At 29.3% G+C, this 23,005-nt stretch overlaps 1 protein-coding gene across 1 annotated transcript in view; it reads right to left on the bottom strand.

Moving 5' to 3' along the window:
- Window positions 1-7,680: 7,680 nt before the first annotated feature.
- Window positions 7,681-23,005, bottom strand: part of LOC112682830 — a 42,569-nt gene continuing 27,244 nt past the window's right edge. Inside the window, exon 5 of the mRNA XM_025553579.1 lies at window positions 7,681-7,912. Coding sequence (XP_025409364.1) covers window positions 7,806-7,912 — 107 coding nt within the window. The 3' untranslated portion in view covers window positions 7,681-7,805. The remainder of the gene's footprint in view (window positions 7,913-23,005) is intronic.

Here is a 23,005-nt window from a genome sequence, read left to right as displayed (position 1 = left end):
TCTAGACAAAACAAGTAGAGTGATGAAAACTGTAAATACACAAAAGTAGAGAGATGCGATCCCTCCCCCCCTTCGAGCATTGTATATATGTATATTGTACACCAGTATAGGTACCTTAGGGTGGTCCTTATTTTTCGATCTCTGATTTATTCAAATAAAACCCCCCAATGTCGTTTGGATAGTGATAAAAATGAGTTTTGTAAAGTTTGGGAATGATTGAAAATAATTAACCCGTGCCACAAGAGCGCCAAAGATTGGTAAACCTTGATTTTTCAAGAAAAAAAAATTTTTGGTTTTTTTAATCGCAGGTCCTAAAATAAATATTCTTTTTTAAATGTATACTTAACTTTATTTAAGAAAACAATATTTTCTAAAATTTATATTCTGATCTATTTTATTATAAACTTACAATTTATTAAGGTAATTATAAAAGAAAAGAAAAAAAATGTATAAACATACTTATTATGGTAAAAAGGCAAATTATCATATTTGATTTTAGAAATTTTGAGTAAATTTTATTTGACAATTAAAAAAATTTATATTAATTATTGCTTCATATCATAAAATAAATGTAATATACTAATATGTAATATAAACACTAAACAGACTAAAACAATGTCATGTAAGTGACAAATGACAGTAATATTTATCATCATTACACGCAATTTTATTTCTTCATTAGTGTACCTTTTCTTGAATCTGGATATGTTTTACGATAGTCGTACACAAATTGCAGTAAATATTGTTTTTGGCTTTCATCTTTAATTATTTTGTCATTATACTCTTCTATTAGTTTAACCCCTCGCTCAGCAACATCATTGACAACAGGTATATTTTTTTATTATAGCTGTAGCTTTTTTGTAGTTTTCATTATTTTGCCAAGATGACGGATCAATTTTTAGGAATTCAGTATTTATTTTGAAGCGGTTAAAGAGTGTCATAGATTCTGAACATATAAAATCTTCAAGACCTTTGTTTAAAATTGAATCAACTTGGTTTGGTTTGAGAATATATTGTTTTTTGAATTCGTCTTCGGAGTCCGTATTTAAAGCCGTTATCATTTTTTCTTTGTTTCCATGGAGACATCCTCGTCAAAAAATGAGAATGCTGCAGCTTCTGGAGATAAATACCATAAATTCCCACACATTTTTTTTTATGGATATATCTAAAATACTCTGATAGACTGACTGATATTTTATTAAATCTTTTAAAAATGTTAAATCTTGTAGTGGCGCACTGGAAGTTAGAGGCGCTTTAAACCAAACCTTTACATATAATTTAACAATAAACACGCATATACTAGCAATAGATATTTCTTCTCGTTGTTTTAAATCAAACTGTTTTCGAAATATATATATTTTTAAACAGTATATTGCTTTGGCCATCCACCGTGCATGGTGTATGGCTCCAGGTATTTTAAATGAGAGTTCTCGTGGTGGTACTCCTCCAAGAAAAATTATGGTTAACTCTAACAGTTCCCTATATCTTCTCTAGGGAGCTTTTCATTTAAATAACTAATACAAAACTCTATTATTTCTGTACTAACGTTGTGCAATAATTTTTCAACATATTCATTTTTGATACCCGGTTCAAAATTTGTAGTATTTACATTTGACCAAAATTCTCTAAATCATTTAAAAATTGGAACGTCTGGACCTCATGTAGTTATATCAAATTTCACTTCAAATAAACTCCTCAATACAATTTCAAAAATATGATGCCGATACGGCACGTATAAAATATTACGCTGTAGTAAATGCTCCAATAAAACAGAGGCACCTTTTATACGACCCATATTGGAGGCAGCTGTATCACAGCATAATGCTTGAATATTATCTATAATACACCAATCTTCAAGTGTTTGAAATATTGCATTAGCTTGATCAACTCCTGTCCCGATATCAAGATATATAATAATGTTGAAACCAAAGTCACAACAAAACTAAAACCTCTTTAAACAATATATATAATACGGGTCAGTTGGTTCGAGAAATAATCCATATTCAACTATCCAAGATAAGATAAGACAAAAATAGATATTTATTGAATTTAGTTAGGTATTGCATTTTATCTTCAACAAACCGATAAAATAAACCATAATGTACAACATTGTATTTATACTTAATACTTTTCTATTGTATGCATGAAGTAAGTTATATTTCAATATTATAATACTTATTATATTGATTATTGATATAGATTATAGTTAACAAAATAAACGTTCTATATTGGATGTCACAATGGTACTCTTAGTCCACAAAATTATAAAAATAAACAAAATTTAGTATAAAAACGCTATTTGTTTGTAAAATAATAATTCTATGAAAAACAGTAAAGGATGTAAAATTCATAAAAAAGTATTTTATACAAATATTGTTAGATAAAATTTTGTAAAAAATTAATATTTCATTGGTCAGAATTTAAAATATAAAATAATTTATGAAAATCAAAAATAAATAAGTTTGCGGCTCTTGTGGCATAGCTTAACTTTTTCTGATTGTCTTGAAACTTCTAATATTTCATTTTTATATCTAACTAAACCAATCTAGAGGGTTTCCCTTGAGAAATTTAAATATTTTTTTCAAAACTGCCATATAAGGACCACCCTAAGGTACCTATTATGTTATTACTTTCCATAGATTTTAACAATTACTATAACATGTCTGACAATTTAGAGATAAATACATGTTCACATATTTCATTCTATATTCAAATATATTTCAACTAATATTGATTAAATTTGAATGAAAAAAATAAAATAAAAAGTGGTATTAATTTACTATTATTATGGAACTATCTAAATTATTAGATTTTCAGTTTTCTTAAAAAATTCTTATACAGAAACTATATAAAATTTAATGTGGTATTTATTGTAGTAACATTGTTATTACCATAGACCTTATACTCATAGATGGTGCATGCAGGGTTGGCGAGGTTGGGTGGTGCGTTCACATCAATCCTCTTAGCAGTGTTGTAATTTCTGACGACATAAAATATGTTTATTTATTTATTTTATTATAATAATGTTATAACATAATTATTAGAGCTCGGGACTATGCATTTGCAAATTTCAAATTTGCAAAACATTTGTTCGGAAAGCAAATAGAATAAATCTGATTCATTATAAATTTGTTTTGCGATATGCAAACTTATTTCCAAATTTTTCCTATAAATGCATATTTTTTAAATTTTTACTGCATATTTTAAATAGGAATTTTTTAGATTATTTACATAATAAATTAAATCTTTATATGTATACAAATAATAAATAAACATTATTAATACATTTATGAAATTAAATTTTCTGTATAAGTATTTGGTTTTAAGGACAGCATTTAAACTAATGAAATTTAATGAAAAAAATCATTATAAATATATTATGCCTAACCAAAATAAAATAAGTTAACGATGATAAATTCTTTGATATTTTATTTTTAAATATATACAAATGTATACAAATTTATTTTACAACTTACAAGTGAACGTAATATAAATAATTATTGCACTAAAGTCAATGCATGTCTATTAGTTATATTAGCGTATTGACTGTTGATGTTTTAAATAATTATTATCAGTCGACAGTTATTATCATACAATACATTTTTAAAACACACACAACTTGAAATTCTACTGCAAATGTGCGTAGTTCACCAGGTCTTGTTGAGCAGCGCAGCCTTACAAGGCCACACGAACTACACCCTTGCTCCGTCTATTAGTATAAGATCTATGGTTATTACCTAATTTTACTATACAAAAACATAATATTAGTTTTCAGCGAAAACAATATTATTTTTACTGATGTCAATTTTATTTGAAAAATAATAAATTAAAATTAATAAAACGGACTTTATGGTATTTTAATACAAGTATTTAAATGTTGGTAAAAATACAATTAAAAAGTATTCAAAATACTTAAAAAATACTTTACAAGACTGACAGTAAGACTTGTAGCGGTAGGGGTAAGGGTAAGGTCCTCTCACACATATCTTATCTATTTCAAGTTTAATCCAATTGGCCATCCGTGTTTTCCGAATTACGAATTTATCTTTTTTCAATGTATGTGTTCACACTCATCCAATATGAGTCTAAGCTTTCTCCGATCAAAAATATATATCGTCAGTGATCGATTTTTCGTTCGTGTTCGGTCAATTTTTAACGGCACGATGTCGAATCGGATATGTATGAACACGTTCTGATTGTTTTATTCAGCATATTCCGAAATATATTATTTTAAACCCACCGTTTGTTGTCAATATTACTTTCATCATACAACACTGTCAAGCAGTAGCGTAGCAAACTATAAATAATATATAAGCAAACGATTAATTAATGACCCCCCAACCATATCAATTGACACTTTACTCATAGTTATACTCTCTTCCTAATTATTAAAATTTTTCAACAAAAAAATGTGTTTATTTACCATATATATATATATATATATATATATATATATAATATTATGTAGAGTATTATCAAGAGTAAATTATAGTCATTAAAACAACCGTTATGGCACATTGCGGTAGTTGGTTTTACCAATTACATTACTGGACACTACAATCTACGTTTACACTAGACATTAATACCTAGTAGTTATTCAATGTGACAGTGACTTAGTGTTAGCGTTCACTCTATACCATTTAAGGTTCATAAAAATTTGATTGCTGTCTTCCAGTGCATCTAACCATTTACCAATAAATGACCAAATCACATTCCACACGATTGAAAAATTACGTTAACGTATATACAGTGACCTAAATTATCTGTTTAGGACCGAAATGTATTGGTATTGCGATCAGTTTTCAAAATAATCACATCATTTTGAGGACGACGGAAACAGATTCGAAAGAGATGTACTCCTATAGTTAGTCCGTGTGACACTTTAAAACTATTTACAAGTGAAATAAGAAATTGCAGTTAAGTATAATAGTTAGAGCATAGTATAGTGGATAAGAGTATATGTCATATATTGTTTTATCAAAGTGAAAAGTGTACAAAGAGATGATTTGTGAATGTTTGAAATAGCAATATGAGAGTAACTAATATACAATACGGCGATGAGAAAAAAGTATGAAAGGTTTTCTCTCGAGACGACTATACGTTTTTATACATCTAGAGGTAAATGGAGGAGAAAGATTGGATACTACGCTAGAGCATAATTTGACAAAGTAGAACAGAGGACAAAGGGGAAAAGGCAAAATTGCATATAGACGAGGTCATAATAATTCGATACGAAAATTCACTAACCACGTGTTAATAAAATAAATATTAAGTGCCGAGCCATGGGGTTATGAGAAAATATCGTTTAGTTCGGAGGATGGAAAGAAAAGTATTAAACATGGGATTATAGGAGTATTACGGCCGAATTCGTTACAAAACGACAAACGGAAAGGAGTGCAAAAAAATTGATTGGTCGGCTTTGAAACGTGAAACGCGACTGTGAAAGTATGGGCTAACCGGTAGTAAATGAAATGTGAAAATCAAAAAGAAAATCTAGCCGTAGGATGATATTAACGTTATTATTTGTTATATGCCCAATATAAAAAATATCCGCATTCGTGTACCGAAATTGATTTTATCAAGTTCAAGGAGACACGACCGCGAGAGGAACTGTTAAAAACGATATACTGTTCAAGATTTAATGTAAGAAAACGTCGGCGGATGACATTAACGTGGGCAGATTTCCCGTACGCATTTACTGTTGTTTGGTCACGTAAAAACGGTGCACGGACTTTTTTTACGAGCATGTTGTCGGGACGGCGCGCAGGCGTATCAGTCTATCAGGATTTAATCGAAAGTAAACCCAAAAGTTCATAAGCGGTTAGCCAAGACGAGCTAACAGTTGTAGTACCTTAACACGCGGCCCGTAATAATTAATGACGGCGTGCGGCCGGGTAGAAAGTACGTGACGTATCACTGATACGAGGATAATGCACATGATCGAAGATTTACGCGAACACGGAGAGCTTACAACGGATCGGGGAATGAAAGGGCTGAGAGAGATAGAAAAAGGGATCGGAAATCGATCATAACAAGTATTATTATTACTAATTGTTATTTTCGTGGGCGCAATACTCGCGCGCGTAGCGGTGTGCATGATATGTGCGAGGCGTATGATGAATCGAGCCGAAATCGGTTTGACTCTCTATAAATAACCTAACCGCGAGCCGAGGATGGATTGAGAATTTGAAATTTATGGACGGTACGGAGTTCGCTTACAACATGCCCACCAGATTTTTCCGATCGGATACACACGAACACGTTCCCGTTCCGGGGTTCTGTCGAAATTAATATTGTTTTGGTTATCGTCGACGTTCGTCTAGGGTTATGTTTTTTCGTGCGAACTAATCACGAACGTTTAAAGTAGGGGCCGGCAACCTTTTGAACCACGCGGGCCATATTTTTTTTCAAATGTTTATCAAGGGCCACATTAAAAAAAAAAATTTACATATGATATATACTAATAATTGAATTGTTATTATATTTGATTATTTTACATAGAAATATGAGTGTAAAAAATTGGTTTTAAGAAAAAATTGAACTTTTTGATAAATTAGACATAATGACTTACCTTTATTTTCGACGAAAAAGTATAAATCAACCCAAGAATTATTAAAAAAAAACGATGTTCATAACAAATTTTTCTTTTTTTAGCCGCCATAATGTTTGGATTTACTTGTAAAATGAAACTATTACAAACGCAGTCACACGTACGGGCGTAATCACGGTGTAATACTAATTGCTACAAACGTAAAATAACTATAACCATAGATTCAATGTATTGGACACATATATATTAAATACATAGATTAAATATATTTAAAATTTTAATTTTTAAATATATATAAATATATTTAATTTATCCTATGACTGAGTAGTGCAGCCATCATTATCTTCGACTTCGATTAGATAATAATAACAATTTTATAGATTAAACTGACTATATAACCATATAGAATAAAGATCAACTATTAACGATTAAATAGATTTTATAAATAAAGAAAAAATAATTGAATAGTATTGAAAAATGTATGAAAAATTTTATTTAACAAAAATAAAACACTAAAAAAATAAAAAAAATAATAAATAAAATAAAATAATAAAATAATAAATAAATAAAATTAACCACCTTTATGCGGGCCATAAAAAATTGCTTCGTGGGCCACATGTGGCCCGTGGGCCGCGGGTTGCCGACCCCTGGTTTAAACGATAAAATGAAAAATAAAAACAACTTACCTACGGATTTTTAATAATAATATATAAACCATGATCAAGTTTCAAAGATTTCCAGACCGGCAACTCTGTAGCATACCTGGAAAGGTATTCGTTTTTCCGACATGGTTTAAAACACGCTTTTACGCGATGGATATTATTATTAAAGCGAATATAAGCGCGTACAATAAACACTTATTACGATGCAGAATGTAGTCTGTTTGATGTAAGCTACGTCAACCCCGTTGGTATTGTCGACGTTTCAAATTATATGGCTGTGGGTGGTATGGTTGCAGCGAGTGAAGAGAACAATATTATAATATTATTAACGTCTTGTATATGAACACATACGTGTTGTTTTTTGAAAAAATAATTTATTTTCTCCGTTTATAATAATGTAAATAAAACACATAACGTTACACGCTCGTTCATACATATATATATATATTAAAGAATAAATAAACAATATAAAATAAATGGTTTATTGGCTAAACTTAATAATAAAAAAAATACAGTAATTTGTGTAGTATACATTAAAATAAGATCACGCTGGGCTTAGTAAAATACTTGGTAACTCGGAGAATTTATAAATTCTAATGATCATGTACGTGATCGTGAGACGAATGATCGTGTACGTGGTCGTGATCCAAATGATGATGATGATGATCGTTATTAACCGGGGCGTGACTATGATGATGAGCTGAAAAAAAAGTACATGTTTCACTTATCAAATCGGATCGATGTATAAAGACAAAGACTTAAGCAATAATAATAATTATTATAATTTAAGTGTTAACCAATGTACAATAGTTTTATATTATATATTTATCAGTAGAGTTATAAGTCGAATACGTCATATTTATTAGCACTCGGCGATAGCTTTGATAATATAGTTATTGGTTAACCGTAATCGACTGTGACATATTAACTTATTTTCGTAACAAATTATAAGTATAGTACACACTACATCATCAAATACCAAAAAGGCACTGACTGATAAAAATAGCCGTTTTCACTTCGAGGTGTGCTTAGATTAGTGAACTCCAGTTTTAAAATATTATCACCTCTAAATTCTCAATATAGTAGTTTCACGATTTATTTCAATATCGTTTTGCTAAGCACATTTATAAATATTTTTGTTCGCCTCATAATTAACGGCTCTATAATAGTACGCACCCATAAGGCGATACATTGTTCTCATTGGTTTCAGAAATATACAGTTTTTTCCTCCCTAATTTACATTATTTTCGTTATAGTAATGATGTAAAAAAAATACTTCAGATTACTTCATGCTATTTATGATATACCCTAGGTTTGTTTGTTTGTTTTACTCGTTATTATCAATTTCGTTAATGAATGTGTCGAAAGTATAAAAATTAATATTTTCTCCGTTTAATGTGTATATTATAGTTCTAATAAATATTTTCATTTCTTACTTCGATTACGATGCATCGTGCTGCATTGATTTCTTATAGCAATATATCGGGTAAATTCCAAGGATAAGATAATATAGATAAGAATCGAGTTATAATATCGTATACATTGTACCAACAACCTCATATACGACAAAATAAGGAAACATTTTTAAAAAAAAAAGAACAAAAGAACAGAAGATTATTTACTGAACGATGCTTGTAACAATAATTTAACTTTGAAATGTTGTTAAAAATGAAAGGATCTTTGTTTCATTTTCGAAATTCATCTTTTAATAATGATTATTACGTTCTTGTTTTAATGATACTTATATATTATATTCCCTGAAAAGTACAAAATATGTAAAATACACACACTTACACTAAAAGATTAAAGAATGCACTATACGTTAATAAGCTCTTCAAAGATAGACTTACTCTACTATATATTTATTATACGTAGAGCAAAATATTCTAATTATATATTTTTAATGTTTTCATCGGTATTAATTTTCAATAATTGAGAATAAATCTAATTCATAATACATAATATAATGATACATATTAGTATCAGAAAAAAATCTATCTCATAGTGGATATCAAAATAAAAAATGCACGTGAAAAACCACCGCGGGTGTATTTGAGCAATAATCTGGTTCACAATAATTAAAATTCTTTGGGATAAAAAAAAAAACGCGTTAGTCATTTTTAAAGTGAAAACGTATAGTAAACAATCAAACAATGAAATTAGTCACAAATCAACAATCTTGAAAGGACTTTTGACCGTATTTATTAAAAAAATTAATTACGTTATTGTTCAACCGAGTTTCACTTAAAAATCAAAATGGAGCGACGAATTTATTAGTGATTAGAATGATATAATATATATAGTCGTATACAATGAATATAGTAACAATAATAACTTTGAATACGTCAATGCTATCGTCAAAGAAATATTCCTTCAAACTATAAATAATAATACAGTAGCATTGGACACATTTCTTATTCCCAGTATTCGTATTCTTTTGAAAATAATAACGACATGTGAGAACTCAAGAATTTGGTTGACAACATCACTATAAGTGCGTTAACATCGTATACCAAACTTATAATAATGTGTTCTTTCGAACGTTCGACATCAAACGATTTTTGAATTCATAGGTCTATCGTCACCGCGGAGTACAACAATTCCCTTAAAAAAATATTAAAACGCAATAATATTTATCGTTATGTCAGTTATTATTTTAAAACAATTTTGGAAATGAATTTTTTATCTTTTGGTCGACCCGTTTTTGCAGCAAATCGTTGTTTTCTACATATTTTACAAATACCGTTGTACAAATAAAATACATCGCAAGAAACTACATAAAGTGTGTTTACGCGTAGTTCTATTGAAGACCTGTGATTGAAAATTGTCAAATAGCTGCTATATTGTAGTTACTACTATCGAAACGTTAGTTCAACAGTCAAGACAAAAATCGACAGCACGCACACAGTAAGTTGTAGCTGCTCATTACTGTGTACACTAAATACATTTGTTAATTATATGCTTTTAAAATGTTAAATATTACGCCACTTATACTAATTAAAAAGAAAACGAAGAGAGGGGATTCATCGGTGTCTATCGAATTGTTCAAATCCCAACAGTAGTTTATAACGTATTACATAATTTATTTCAATATTTTATTATTATAATATTCAATATTTGTATGTGAAGTTTGATATTTATTAACCTTTGATATTAAACGTAATAATATGATACCGCAACGCGTTAGAATAAAATTACAACTTGTACAATAAAAGGATGAAGAACTCAAGACGTAGCATATTTAAAAACATTTTTATATCCGGGTTCAATATTTTAAAATAAATAAAATGTATTTACTTTTTATACAATCTGATATTCTGTTGTAAATAAAAAAACTTAAATGTATGTGAATTATCATATCTAGTTTGTCTGCAATATGGTTTTTTAATAACAATAACTACAATAACAATACATTTTCGAGGCTTTCAGTTATATAATAGTATTGAGCTATTATTACCAAACAAAATACGAACTTAATCGTGAAAATCGTACTACGTAGTTCATGCTTAATATAAATAATGAACGTATTTTGTAAAACACATTCGTTCGCAATATTATAATCTGAATTTAAAATTTAAATTAAAACTTAAGTACATATTGATATTGTTTTTGTTAAGATTATCTACTTATGTCTTGTATACATTGTGCAGTACAACATCCATCACATTGATTTTTAATTTTATAACAACTTGGTATTTTATTTTTTTCATTTTAATTCTAGTTTTTATCATAATTTCGGTTCTTAGACTTTTCAGAATTATTCAACTATAAAAATAGTGTGTACTATATTAACACATGTATTCAATCTCTTTTTATACAGGTTGAATCTTTGAAAACGAAATCACGTAACCCAGTGGGTAATCAGATAATTTTTTTATTTCTGGTCTTAGCTATTGCGTAACTACCTTTAAGATTTGGAGTATAATAAGCACCTAGCGATAGGTGGTCCAATTATACTGTGTATAGGTGCCTAATAAAGAAAAACTGATAATGGTTGTTGCAACTCACAAATTAGTTTAATATCTAATAAACGTGTATTGTACAACGAAAAAACTTTTATTAAAACGTTTATGCATACTTCATAGTGGTGCACTTAGGTTACTGTATTATGTTACGGTGTATAATAAAGTTGCATACTACGAAAATATCAAATGTTGAATGCGTTTGGCGGTCCATTCGGTACATTATTGTATAGGAAATCTTCATAGTAAATTATTTAGTTAAATGTATAAATCTTATGGTTTGAAATAAATAAATAAGATCAAATAAACAATCGATAAACAGTTGATTTTTCGTAGTCGTCGCAGATTATATGGATTAGATTGTGACAGATGATTTTGCTCAAAAAATATAACTAAAAATTAACTATTTACTTACATATAGTCATTACTAATTTATATTAATATATTTTCTAACAATTACTTCAGTAGAAATTAAACAGATGATCAGTAACTATATTATATTGATTACGTATTGCTATTGATATTCTTAAAATCAAAATGAATAATTTTAAAAATGTGACATACCACAGTTTAAAATTGAAATCAGGACCATAACGCAGTTTTAATACATGATAAGTTAATTGTTTAACAGTTTAAAATTACCCAATAGTTATATTAACTGTATACTTATGAACGATAATATATTATGACATCAGAACGTATAACCGTATAATCGTGTCTTTAGGATCAATAATTAGTGAATAAGTAACACAGGGACGTATTTAATTTTTTTTTTTTTTTTTTTTTTTTGGTGGTAGGGCTGGGAAATATTCTCTAAACAAAAATACGCAATTCAACCAATTGAAAAAGAATAATTAAAATTTCAGTAAACAATTAGAGTTGTGATTGTATAATCATAACTCTTTTTTACAAAATTAATAAAATAAAATGGAATAAAATACCTACATAATTATAGAAAATTAATATAACAGGAATGAAACAATTTAAATTCAATTTAAATTCCTCTCCCTGACACTGTTGGGTAAAAGCAAATTTAAAAAATTTTCTGACATTTCAGAGAAGGGGACGAGGCCGCTTCAGTCCCCCATAAGTACACCGCTGAAATAACAATAATAATAATATACAGAAACAGTAAAAAATAAATAAATATATATTGTATCGTTGTCATATCTGCGCCGTATGTAATCAACACATTCGCGTTGTATAAATATTTCAAGATTTAAATATTAGATAATGATCGACCGTTTCACCAGCCAGACAATGTATACGTTCGCGCACTGTTATCGAAATGACCTGTAAGTCATTGTAATGTCTATCGCGAGAAATGCATAATACTATACGCGCGTATTCGATCGACAACATCAATCAAAACCATTCGTTCCGTTCGCTCATGCGTTTAATATTATTTACTATACATTCTTTATTCGATTGCGTAACTTGAACATTAATAATAATAATAATTATAATTATACATGTGTGTGAGTGTGTGGTTACGTTTTAATAGTGAGCACACAAACGGAGCGCTACACAGTAATAATATTATAATTTAAGGTGCACGAATCGTTACAGCACGATGCGGATGAAAATTTGGTCTTTCTTTAATAATTTATCCCATTCAGTCGGTTCCGAGAGACCCATTGTAGGAAATAAATATGATAATAATTTTGAATCATGACGTTCGTCGAGTACACCGGGACACACCAGGAACTTGCACGCGACTTGATTGTATTATTGTTGGATAATTGTCTGATGCGATTTAAGATGAAACGCGCGTCCCGATAAGCTCCGTTGACCGTTTTTACAAGACATCGCACACACGCGGCTGCTGAATTCGTCGACCAGAAGAATGATTTGAAAACCAACATACGCTTACGTCGAACGTCACACCACATCACGTGTACGTATTCAACTTATGCACGTTTGGAATATTGCACATGCAGTATAACGTCAATCGGATTTTTTTTTTTTTTATTATTATTTAACAGTCCGCGGAAGCTATAGCCATTGAACGAAATATTAAATTCAACACTGGTTACAATTACAGTTTATTTATTAGTTGTGTTTCTAATAGGAATTGGATGAGCTTAAAGATTTCGGTGGGCTCAGGGTCGAATATTTCGACTAGATGGTCAGAAAGTTGAAAGTGTCGTCTCTCCATATCATACTCTCTGCATTCGGTCAGATTCAGAATTCAATCGGATTTTGTACACGTGTGTAACACGGGCATGGCCGTTTTCGACCAAAACAAAAATGTATATAATAAATTTAAAATAATAAAATAATGATGTACAATTTTTGTCAATAATTATTAAAATATTAATATAAAATAGAACGATATTTTGTACCTACTTTTGATCTCTTATCGTAATGAAAATAGTTTGCATTTTTTTTTCGAAAAATCGGAATTTTTATTTTAAAAATTTTAGGACTTCGCTCGTTGCGCTTACCGGCTCCACTCACACACTCGAGTACCACTGCGTGGCACTTTTCGGGGTGATGGGGCTTCGCCCCAAGGGGAATTATAGTCCAAATCTAACTTAGTTTTTGAACAAACCTTGATACTGTTGCAAATGGGATTATGCTCTGTATGTGAACCTAAAACCTCGCTACTCAAGTAAAATCTTGAATCATCATTAATATAATATATTATATAATATTATTATAGTAGTTTCCATCATAATGAAAAATTGTATATTATTATTTTATTATTTTAAATTTCTTATATAAATTTTTGTTTTGGTCGAAAAGGGAATACACAAAATACACAAGATTTTCAAATAACCCCATAAAAAAAATCCATTGGTGTTAAGTAACCTAGGTGGCCAAAGCACTGGACCCCTTGTTCCTATCCATTTTCCCGGGAAGTGCTCGTCCAGCCACCTCTCACAGTATTTGAATTATATGCTGGTTTACCGTCTTGGATGAATTGGATTATAATATATTTTTTTTTAATTTTTTAATTTTTTTAAAAAAAAAATTGAATTTTATGCCATTCAATCAGAATGTACATACTGTATATATATATTTACATAAAACTTTTAAAAGCGCAATTTATTTTATTATAATAATCAATACTCACTATTGTTATATGAACTTATAAATATAAAAATTGTTTTCAGTATTTATTTTTAAATTTTTCAATAAATAATTAAACTCTAACACACGCTTAATTTTCTTCGAAATGTAATATATCGAAGGAGTACAAAAAACATTGACATGAAATTATTTATCGTTGTGTATGCTATAGTGGTATAAAATTCTGATTGAATTGATTCGAACGAAATGAGTTGAGACTAGTAAACACAGATTCGCTGCCTCATTTCGTTTTTAAAACCAGCAAACTATAATTATAAAGCTTTCTAAATTCTATTGAATATATGGTTATGAAACATAGGTGTTTTTTATTATCGTAGGCGTAGTATGCTATTAATTATTGTCATTACGTTTAGACAGGTTCGTCCCAAGAAAAAATAGTGCAGTAGGCAAAATCAAATTTTGCCGCCTCTAAAAAAAAGTGAAACTCTTATTTTAAGTTTGCCCCTCCTCCTATTTTTTATGTCACATATCTACATAAAAAAAAAATTTATTTTTTATTTTATGTACAACATTATATGTAAAAAGACTTAAAAAGGATTTCTATAGTTATTATGCAAAACCCATCACTATCAGGATTATCGGAAATCGCGGAAGTGATTATGTGGTTATTAATATTTTTGAAATAATTGAAAACGCCCAACGTAGGCCGTAATATTAAGTAGGACACCAAAACGTTTTGATAACGTTATTAGTATAACGTTAAACTATTCAAAAAATGATTGAAATCGATAACAGATAACATATCGGAAAACGATAAACGATTGAAAACGGAAACGGATAACGAAACAGAAACGAAAAACGATTAAAATTAATATCGAATAATGTAACAGAAATTGATATGGAAAAATATTTCTATCAGTAAAATAGATTTGGAACATAGTTATTTTTGTAAAATTGACTTAAATTACTGGGTAATCTAAATAAAATAAATATAAAAGGATATTTAAAACAACAATAAATATATCAACTAATAAAATATAAATAAGCATTACCAATTATAATTTATAAATATGCTTTCTGAAATAATGTTGATTATTGTCGGCGGGGACCCATATGACCTGCCTCATCAAAAATAATTTCGGTAATAATACCGCCCCTACTGAAGTGCCGCTCTAGGCAGATACCTAGCTTGCCTATACCTTGAGTCGACCCTGCGTTTAGATATCTTGGTTAACTTCGACACTAAAATATAAATACCAATAGTCATCTAATATATTTTATTAAAATATGCATTGCACTCAGGTGCGGATTGGGGTTCTTGAATTCTCGATGCGGGAAAATGGTAAATAGAACTGCGCACGATCGATATTAGTAATATTGAGTTACAACCAAGTCTACGGTACATCATCGGAAAAATCCAGAATTTCCGGTGAGCTTCAAGTTACACTCATAATAAATAATAATAATAATGTAAGGTATAATTCATCGTGCGAATTAAAGGTGTATATGATTTTGCAAACATTTCTTCCGAGAAGGTACCTTAAACTTTTGAACATATCATATCATTAACAGTATAGTAAAAAAAAAAAAATATAAAGATACATTTAGAATAGTACTTTTCATACAACGAATGTAAATATTATTTGCTTAGCGTTGTATATTTGAATGTTTTAAAATCAATAAACTTATATCGTCGACCATTCAATATTAGTATTTCTATTAATAAATACACATTTATATTGGCCATACATATTTTAATTACTAAAAAAATAAATATTTTGTATTTGTAAATGCTCTTTAAAAACTAAAAATTAATAATTGTGTGTTTATATGTATAGTTTAACGAATGAAAAATTATTTACAAGACTTATCTCGTGTAACGACGAAGGCCATCCATTGACGGAACATACTATGATGTAAACTATTATCATGAGATAGCTTTTTCTAGTCAAGTAGTAATTTGATGGATCATTTTATTAATTTACAAAACAATACAAAATATTAACGTATATATACCGAGTTTGTCAAATCTCGAACTATTTGATTAAATAACAATACAAAACTAACTATTTTTACTGAACGTCAGTGCAGTTTAAATTTTGAACTACAACAATTATAACCATTCAAATTTAGCTGACTTGTCTCAATAAAAATAAAAAAATACGTGTAACGGAGTTATTAAAAGTAATACCAAATCATTGGTGGAATAAAAATATTTTCATAACTATCAAAACTATTGTTAGAGAAACACTATGACCGCAATAAAATAAATAAAAAAAACTATGAAAAAATAAACATATGTTTTAAAAAACACGAGAAAATGCTATATTGTGTAAATAAACGCAATACTTGAAAATAATTATTTTGTTAGGGTTTCGATGAAAATTTATGCTGTTATATACAGTACCAAATTTGATTACTAATTGATTTTAACATACTCAACATAACCTCAAGTGGTTTTAGTTTTGTTTGAATTTTATATTTACACATCTCTACTGTTTACGATGATTTCTCGATAAAATGTATCGGCGTATGCATTCCACACAGTTTTTATTATAATCGACATTATTCAATACAATTCTCCGCCGGTTTATTTTGCACGTATAATGAAATGCTCATAGCTATGTTTAGTGATTGATAATGTTTCACGAGTATTTCAAACGACGATTTAATCAAGTACTCCACGTCATTATTATATACATTTAAGGTATTTAGTAAACATATTTATAACTAGACCGATTGTTATATGCCATTCATAATATACAATATATTGATCATATAGTAACAGTCTCAATAGAAAAAAAATCCTCTGAAAATGGTAAATCGGAATATTATCAAGGCCACATCCGTTGGTATAATCACAGGTTAGTTAGTAATTTAAAATATTTAGTTGTTTTTTACACGCTTAATTTATATTTTTCTTCGCAGTTCATTCGATAATCATCGCAATTTCTATACAAACGACGAGTGTGATTAACCGATAAACATACGTGAGGGCAAAATACGAGTATATTATGTATGAATTCGATTATTTTCTATTAAAAAAGTAATTGAATAATTACGACTTATACATTTTAATTTATCGCGTGTATAACGAAACGTGTTACATCACAAATCGAGTATTTTATATAAACATCAACACATACAAAAGGTCTAAAAGTTAGTAGTATATAATATAATATTATCATCGACCGTTTATCGCTAAGCAATATCATAAACCTGATTTTAACCTAGTTTATAAAAATAACAATACTAAATCATAGTATAATATAAATTAAATTAAATCATATTATATAATATAAATTATTGTTATAAATCCCACATTCAGACGATAATGTATAATAATTTCACTGAAAGTTACATTTTACAGCCTGACACCAATAAAAGCGCGAATAAATTAACACAGTTAATAATTTTTGACTTCTTATATCTTACTATCTACTGATTATGATTAATCGACGAACCTTTTCATTGTAATGTTAATATGCTCTAAAATATTTATTTTTTTAAGTACAGAATACCACAATAGTACAGTTTAAAATTTTTAATTTATGAATTCTGCCAGTGAATAGAACGAAAAATAAAAATATTAAAGGTTATTCCATGTAGTATTTACGTGCGTAGAATTATTTATCGAATGCAATATGGTCAATAACCCTTACATTTTAGACAAAGTAAATTGAAAGAAGTATATCATGCATGGAATAAAGTGAGTTGTTATGTTGGGTATGCAGTGAATATTCTATAGTTTTTATAATTACACCATTTAAAAAAAAAACTCCAGATTCGTGTATGTTTTGTGCATGTGTCTTATGTTTGTACATATATAATACAATGATTTTAACAGTTGTGTTGTTCTAACAATCATGTTGATTTATTTTTACTTTTATATTCCGATTTACTTCTATACTGTTACATAAAAGTGTACTGTACCAATTAATTTTATCCACCATTCTCTAAACATCGGTTTCAAATCATCTGCGTAGTATTGCATTATATATTAATCGAATAATTACAATGAATATGAACTCAATAGTATTTTAAATATTATCTCTAAACAACTTTAAAATCGTTATAAAATTCATTTTTAGTACCCAAATATTATTATTATTGATAAGTAAAACGTTATTACACATATGGTAACACCTTGAGTTAAAAAACATTTAAATATAAGAATCGAGTATCCCCTTCCAACTAATTCTTACAATACATTTTTTGTGTCGTGTATTATAATTAATGGATCATTATTTTAAACGTTACTTTAATGAATATAAAAGAACCAAGTTTATTGTGATGAGTAGGTACTACAGAATTTTATGCATACTCTAAAAATATTATATAATGTGTCTTCAATAGGTGTGACCGAAACAAAAAGGAAAAGGTTTCCTGTGTGGCTATAATGTTCGAAATCGGTGAATCGTGGAACTACAATAACATGCGTGATCACAGATGTAATAAAAAAATGTCACGTCTGATCTTGAGCTACACAAAAAACACAATAAAATTACAACACTCCATTGTGTAAATAAAAAAATTATTGAAATGTTCAAATCCAATATCCGCGAATATTAAAATTATAATATTCGAAAAGCACGAAAAACATATTAATAGCCCTTGTTATATTATATACATTGATACGTATATAGAATTTTGAAATTATTTATTTCAAAATATTATAATGCACATTAATATGGACTACATAGATTTTTTGACGAAAGAAAACGTTTACGATACAGAATATACTTAATAGGTACCGAAGGCAAGGCATCTTTGAAAATTAGGCAGTTGCCTAAAAGTTCTTACTTTTCTGTGGTCCAAATCCCCAGCAAAATATCAAACAATTTTTTTTGAAAAATATCATACGTAATGGATCAATATTTCATGAATAGAATATTATTTATTTATTTATTTATTTATTTTTTTTTTTTTTTTTGAGTTAGGTAGAAATAGGCTTTTAACAATATTATTGTGTGGTAAGTTGTAACTTGGAAATTAATATTATGTTACACCATATTGTTATGGATGTACAAAATAATCAAAAATTATTTAAGATCCAATGCAGAAGATATCAGACTTAATAAATTTTCCGTGTTGTACATTAAATAATAATGTTACTCGTAATATATTATTTAGTGATGGGATTTTAATGGATTATTCAATTCAATTTTTCTGTTCAATTACAAATACTATTCCTAAAATATATCTCCACATGATGCTCTTTAATACTTAACGATAATTTTTATTTGATAATTGTAAGAAAATTTGTCCGTGTAAAAAATTACATCGATAACAATTATTATTGTATCATTATTATATTGTATTGTAGTATAAATTCAACTTATCTTTAGAAAATTGTATTCAATAACCATTCAAAGGTTATGTAGTTAAGATAAGATAATTGGATATTCAGTCATGATTCGCAAAATAAAATTTAGCCGTGTAACAATTTAACTTTGTTATTTAAAAATTTTTATAATTTATAAAAACTATTGAACTATATAGCTGAAATTTATTAATCATTATTCATTTATCTATTCTCTTATATTTAATACATATTAATATATATATATATATAATATATAATATAATATAATATATAATAATTTTTTATTAACGTATGTTGAATATATAAAAATTAAATACCGTTTTTATGAACATATTTTTAAAACGCCACTTCTTTAATAAATATCTTAGGGCCCAGAGACCTTTACGTTTGGCACTGAACACACTACACATTTATTATGTACACAATTATAATGTATGTTCATCTGTTCAAATAATATGAATAATTAAAATGAATACTACGTCAGGGGACTACTATATACTATACAAAAACTACAAGGACTCGAACGTGAATAATTTTAAACGGCGTGGGGCTGTTAAACTGTATTATATCGATTCACATAAACGTTAAAAAATGTTTGGATAACAGTGTTGCGTTCAAAATAACCGTATTTACTTAGTTTGGTGTAGATTCTGGATGATTTACTGTTTAAACACCAACTCCATTGCGATTTTTCACAACGACATGAATAATTTTCTCCAGATCAACGCGAAATCGAACACAATACTAAACAAGTGATGTTTATAAATAGTGCAGCTTATACGATACAACGGTGTAGCCTTCCAGTGAGCTCGTCGCGCTAAACGGTTATGGCATTGAATTGTTTTCCGCGTATTTTCAGTGCAACGTATCATTGCAATGATGTAGTGTCCGATAAAATCGATGTGTTTAGATCAATCCATAAAGCTAGTGGTTCAAAGGACACGTCACCCACGCATCCATGCTGCGCACCGAGTGGGCTAAATCGTTTTCCCTTTTTCCCAAGTCCAGGGGTGAACAAGCCACAACGTGGTACACGGACCCATATCATTGCACTCTATGCGTAATACGAGCCATACGGTGTACGGTACACTAACGCGCGCACGTACTGTACACGATTTGTGCGTGTGTGCGTGTGTGCGTGTGTGTGTACATGGTATATTTCAGCCTACACCGTTGCACGCGCGAAACCGAAAGTTATGAAATTTGAAAAAAATCAATTACAATAATAATTTGCGAAAAAATGGTTTTCACGGAACACCGACTATCGGCCAGCGGTATTGTCTTTTCCGTACGGTTGCCGCGTCCGTTACAAATCGCTGTCAATACCTATCGCCACCGATACCATTCACCTCAATGCCATCAGACCAGTGTTGTGCACCCAAACATAATAATATAATAACTATTTATCAATAATAATAATTATATATGCATTGTAACTCGCAAATGATAATAATATACACATTTGCCCGCGCACGGTATCAAACTGCTGCGTGTGTGCACATTAGAAACCCGTACCACAAGAAATACCATATTTCGTTAGATATCAGGTAGGGAAAACGGCACCAGTCGAGTTTTGAACACGGCTCGTTAGTCCGTGCAACGTCTGTACGGGTGTTGTCGTATACTGCCCACACGGATTTTTCGTACGTACGTGTGTATTGATGAACGATTTAAAATGGTATCCATAGAGTCCGAACGTAAAGAGAACGGCACATCAACGATTCCAGGCTTGAAAAGTTTTCGAAGCGAAGACATTTTTTTAGGGGAAAAAAATCCTGCGCTTAAAGTTATCGTTTTATGCAAATTATAATTATAGAATGGGATTTAGTGCTATAAACCGTACAGTGCTGGTGCTTATTGTTTATTAAGCTTTTATTTAAATACGATAAACTGGAGGTGAAGGGGAATTCGGTTACAATTGTATAATCTTATCTATACTTTTGTATTGGTGCAACTAAATAATCGATCGAGAAAAGATTTCCGGTTCAAAATAAGACGGCCACAGTATCTGTGCATTAGAATTTAAAAAATAAATTTCAGTCACAAAGATCGATTCACACGCATACATACAGCACTTCCTAGTCGTTGCCGTGGTCAACAACGTTTCTAGTACGTGTTGAAATAAATGAATTTTTTCTCCCTTTCTTTTCGTTTACGCGCCAGGTCGTCATCTGCGCGAATTCGCCATTATGTCACAGCTCTTTGTTTGCCGTCGCCGAAGAAGTATGCGACCAGAACGTGACCACCGTGACCGTGATTCGTGCGTGAGCGCGTATATATTTATTATAATTTTTTTTTTTTTTAATAATAATAATGATAATACTCGGGATGAGTAATATAAAATGTATCGCAAGAAATGGTTTAACGCGAACGGTCCACGCGATCTCCGACAATAGCAGTTCAACATGTACCTCGTATCTATTCTTTCACAGCGTTTCGTCACTGGACTATGCATCGCATTCGACTAGTTTATTTTGAATTCGAAAACAAAAAATACATAAATAATGACAAAAAAAACCTCGCGAACAACAATACATACGCATCCAATTCGCATTGTCGTAAACCGGAGACCTTTTAGAACGACGACGACGGCTTACCTTAGGTGACATTTGTGGTTAACACGCGCGTGTTACGACGAACAGATAGTGTGTACAGGGTCTCGGATTTGTCCTTTAAGGAAACTCATGAACATTTTCTCAGCAAATCTTATAAAACGTTAGGGTACATATGTACACAGAAACACTCAACAATTCAAAATACAACCAAAAAACCTTTTTTTTTTTTTTACTTGGTATAAATATAATGCTTTAAAAAAGAATATTTTTGGTGGTCTAGAAATTGCTGTCCGTTTTTAAACATAAGTCGTATTTTCATAAAAGTACGCCATCCGACGGGCCATATCTAAAATACAGGCGTGGTATTTATTTCGCACGATTAAAATAATTATAAGAAAAAATTGATTTATGATACATTATTAAAGTGCATTTATATAAAGGTTATGTATTTCTTCATATAGTTGTATTTTTTCTATAGTATTAACATTTGTATCAGGGGTAGTTTATAGGAATGACGAAAAATAAAATATATAAAATAGCAAACGTAAATAATATTGTACTTTGTTTAAAGTTTAAAAAAAAAGTGTTCTTATAATTGATATTGTATTAATTAAAATAAATGTATAAAAAACGCATAAAAACCTATATTAGTTCAAATAAAAATAGGTAGATTGAATTGAATAAATACCTAGTGAACCAGAATTAATAGGTAACTAACAACTAAAAAACCAACAACTTACATATTGTATGTAGTATATTGTGTTTAATGGGTTGAAATAGAAAATAAATTACATTAATTACGGATTTTGAAAACTAACATATAATTGGCACATACGTGAGAAAGAAATTTTGTTTCATTAGTTGATAAATATCTTTCTATTTTATAACATATAGTAGTCATTAATGGACAAACG

This window comes from Sipha flava, unplaced genomic scaffold (assembly GCF_003268045.1).
Source record: "Sipha flava isolate LNK unplaced genomic scaffold, YSA_version1 211_pilon_pilon, whole genome shotgun sequence".
Taxonomy (NCBI): Eukaryota; Metazoa; Arthropoda; class Insecta; order Hemiptera; family Aphididae; genus Sipha; species Sipha flava.
The sequence above is the reverse complement of the archived record's forward strand: the minus strand, read 5'-3'. Positions and strand labels throughout refer to the sequence as shown.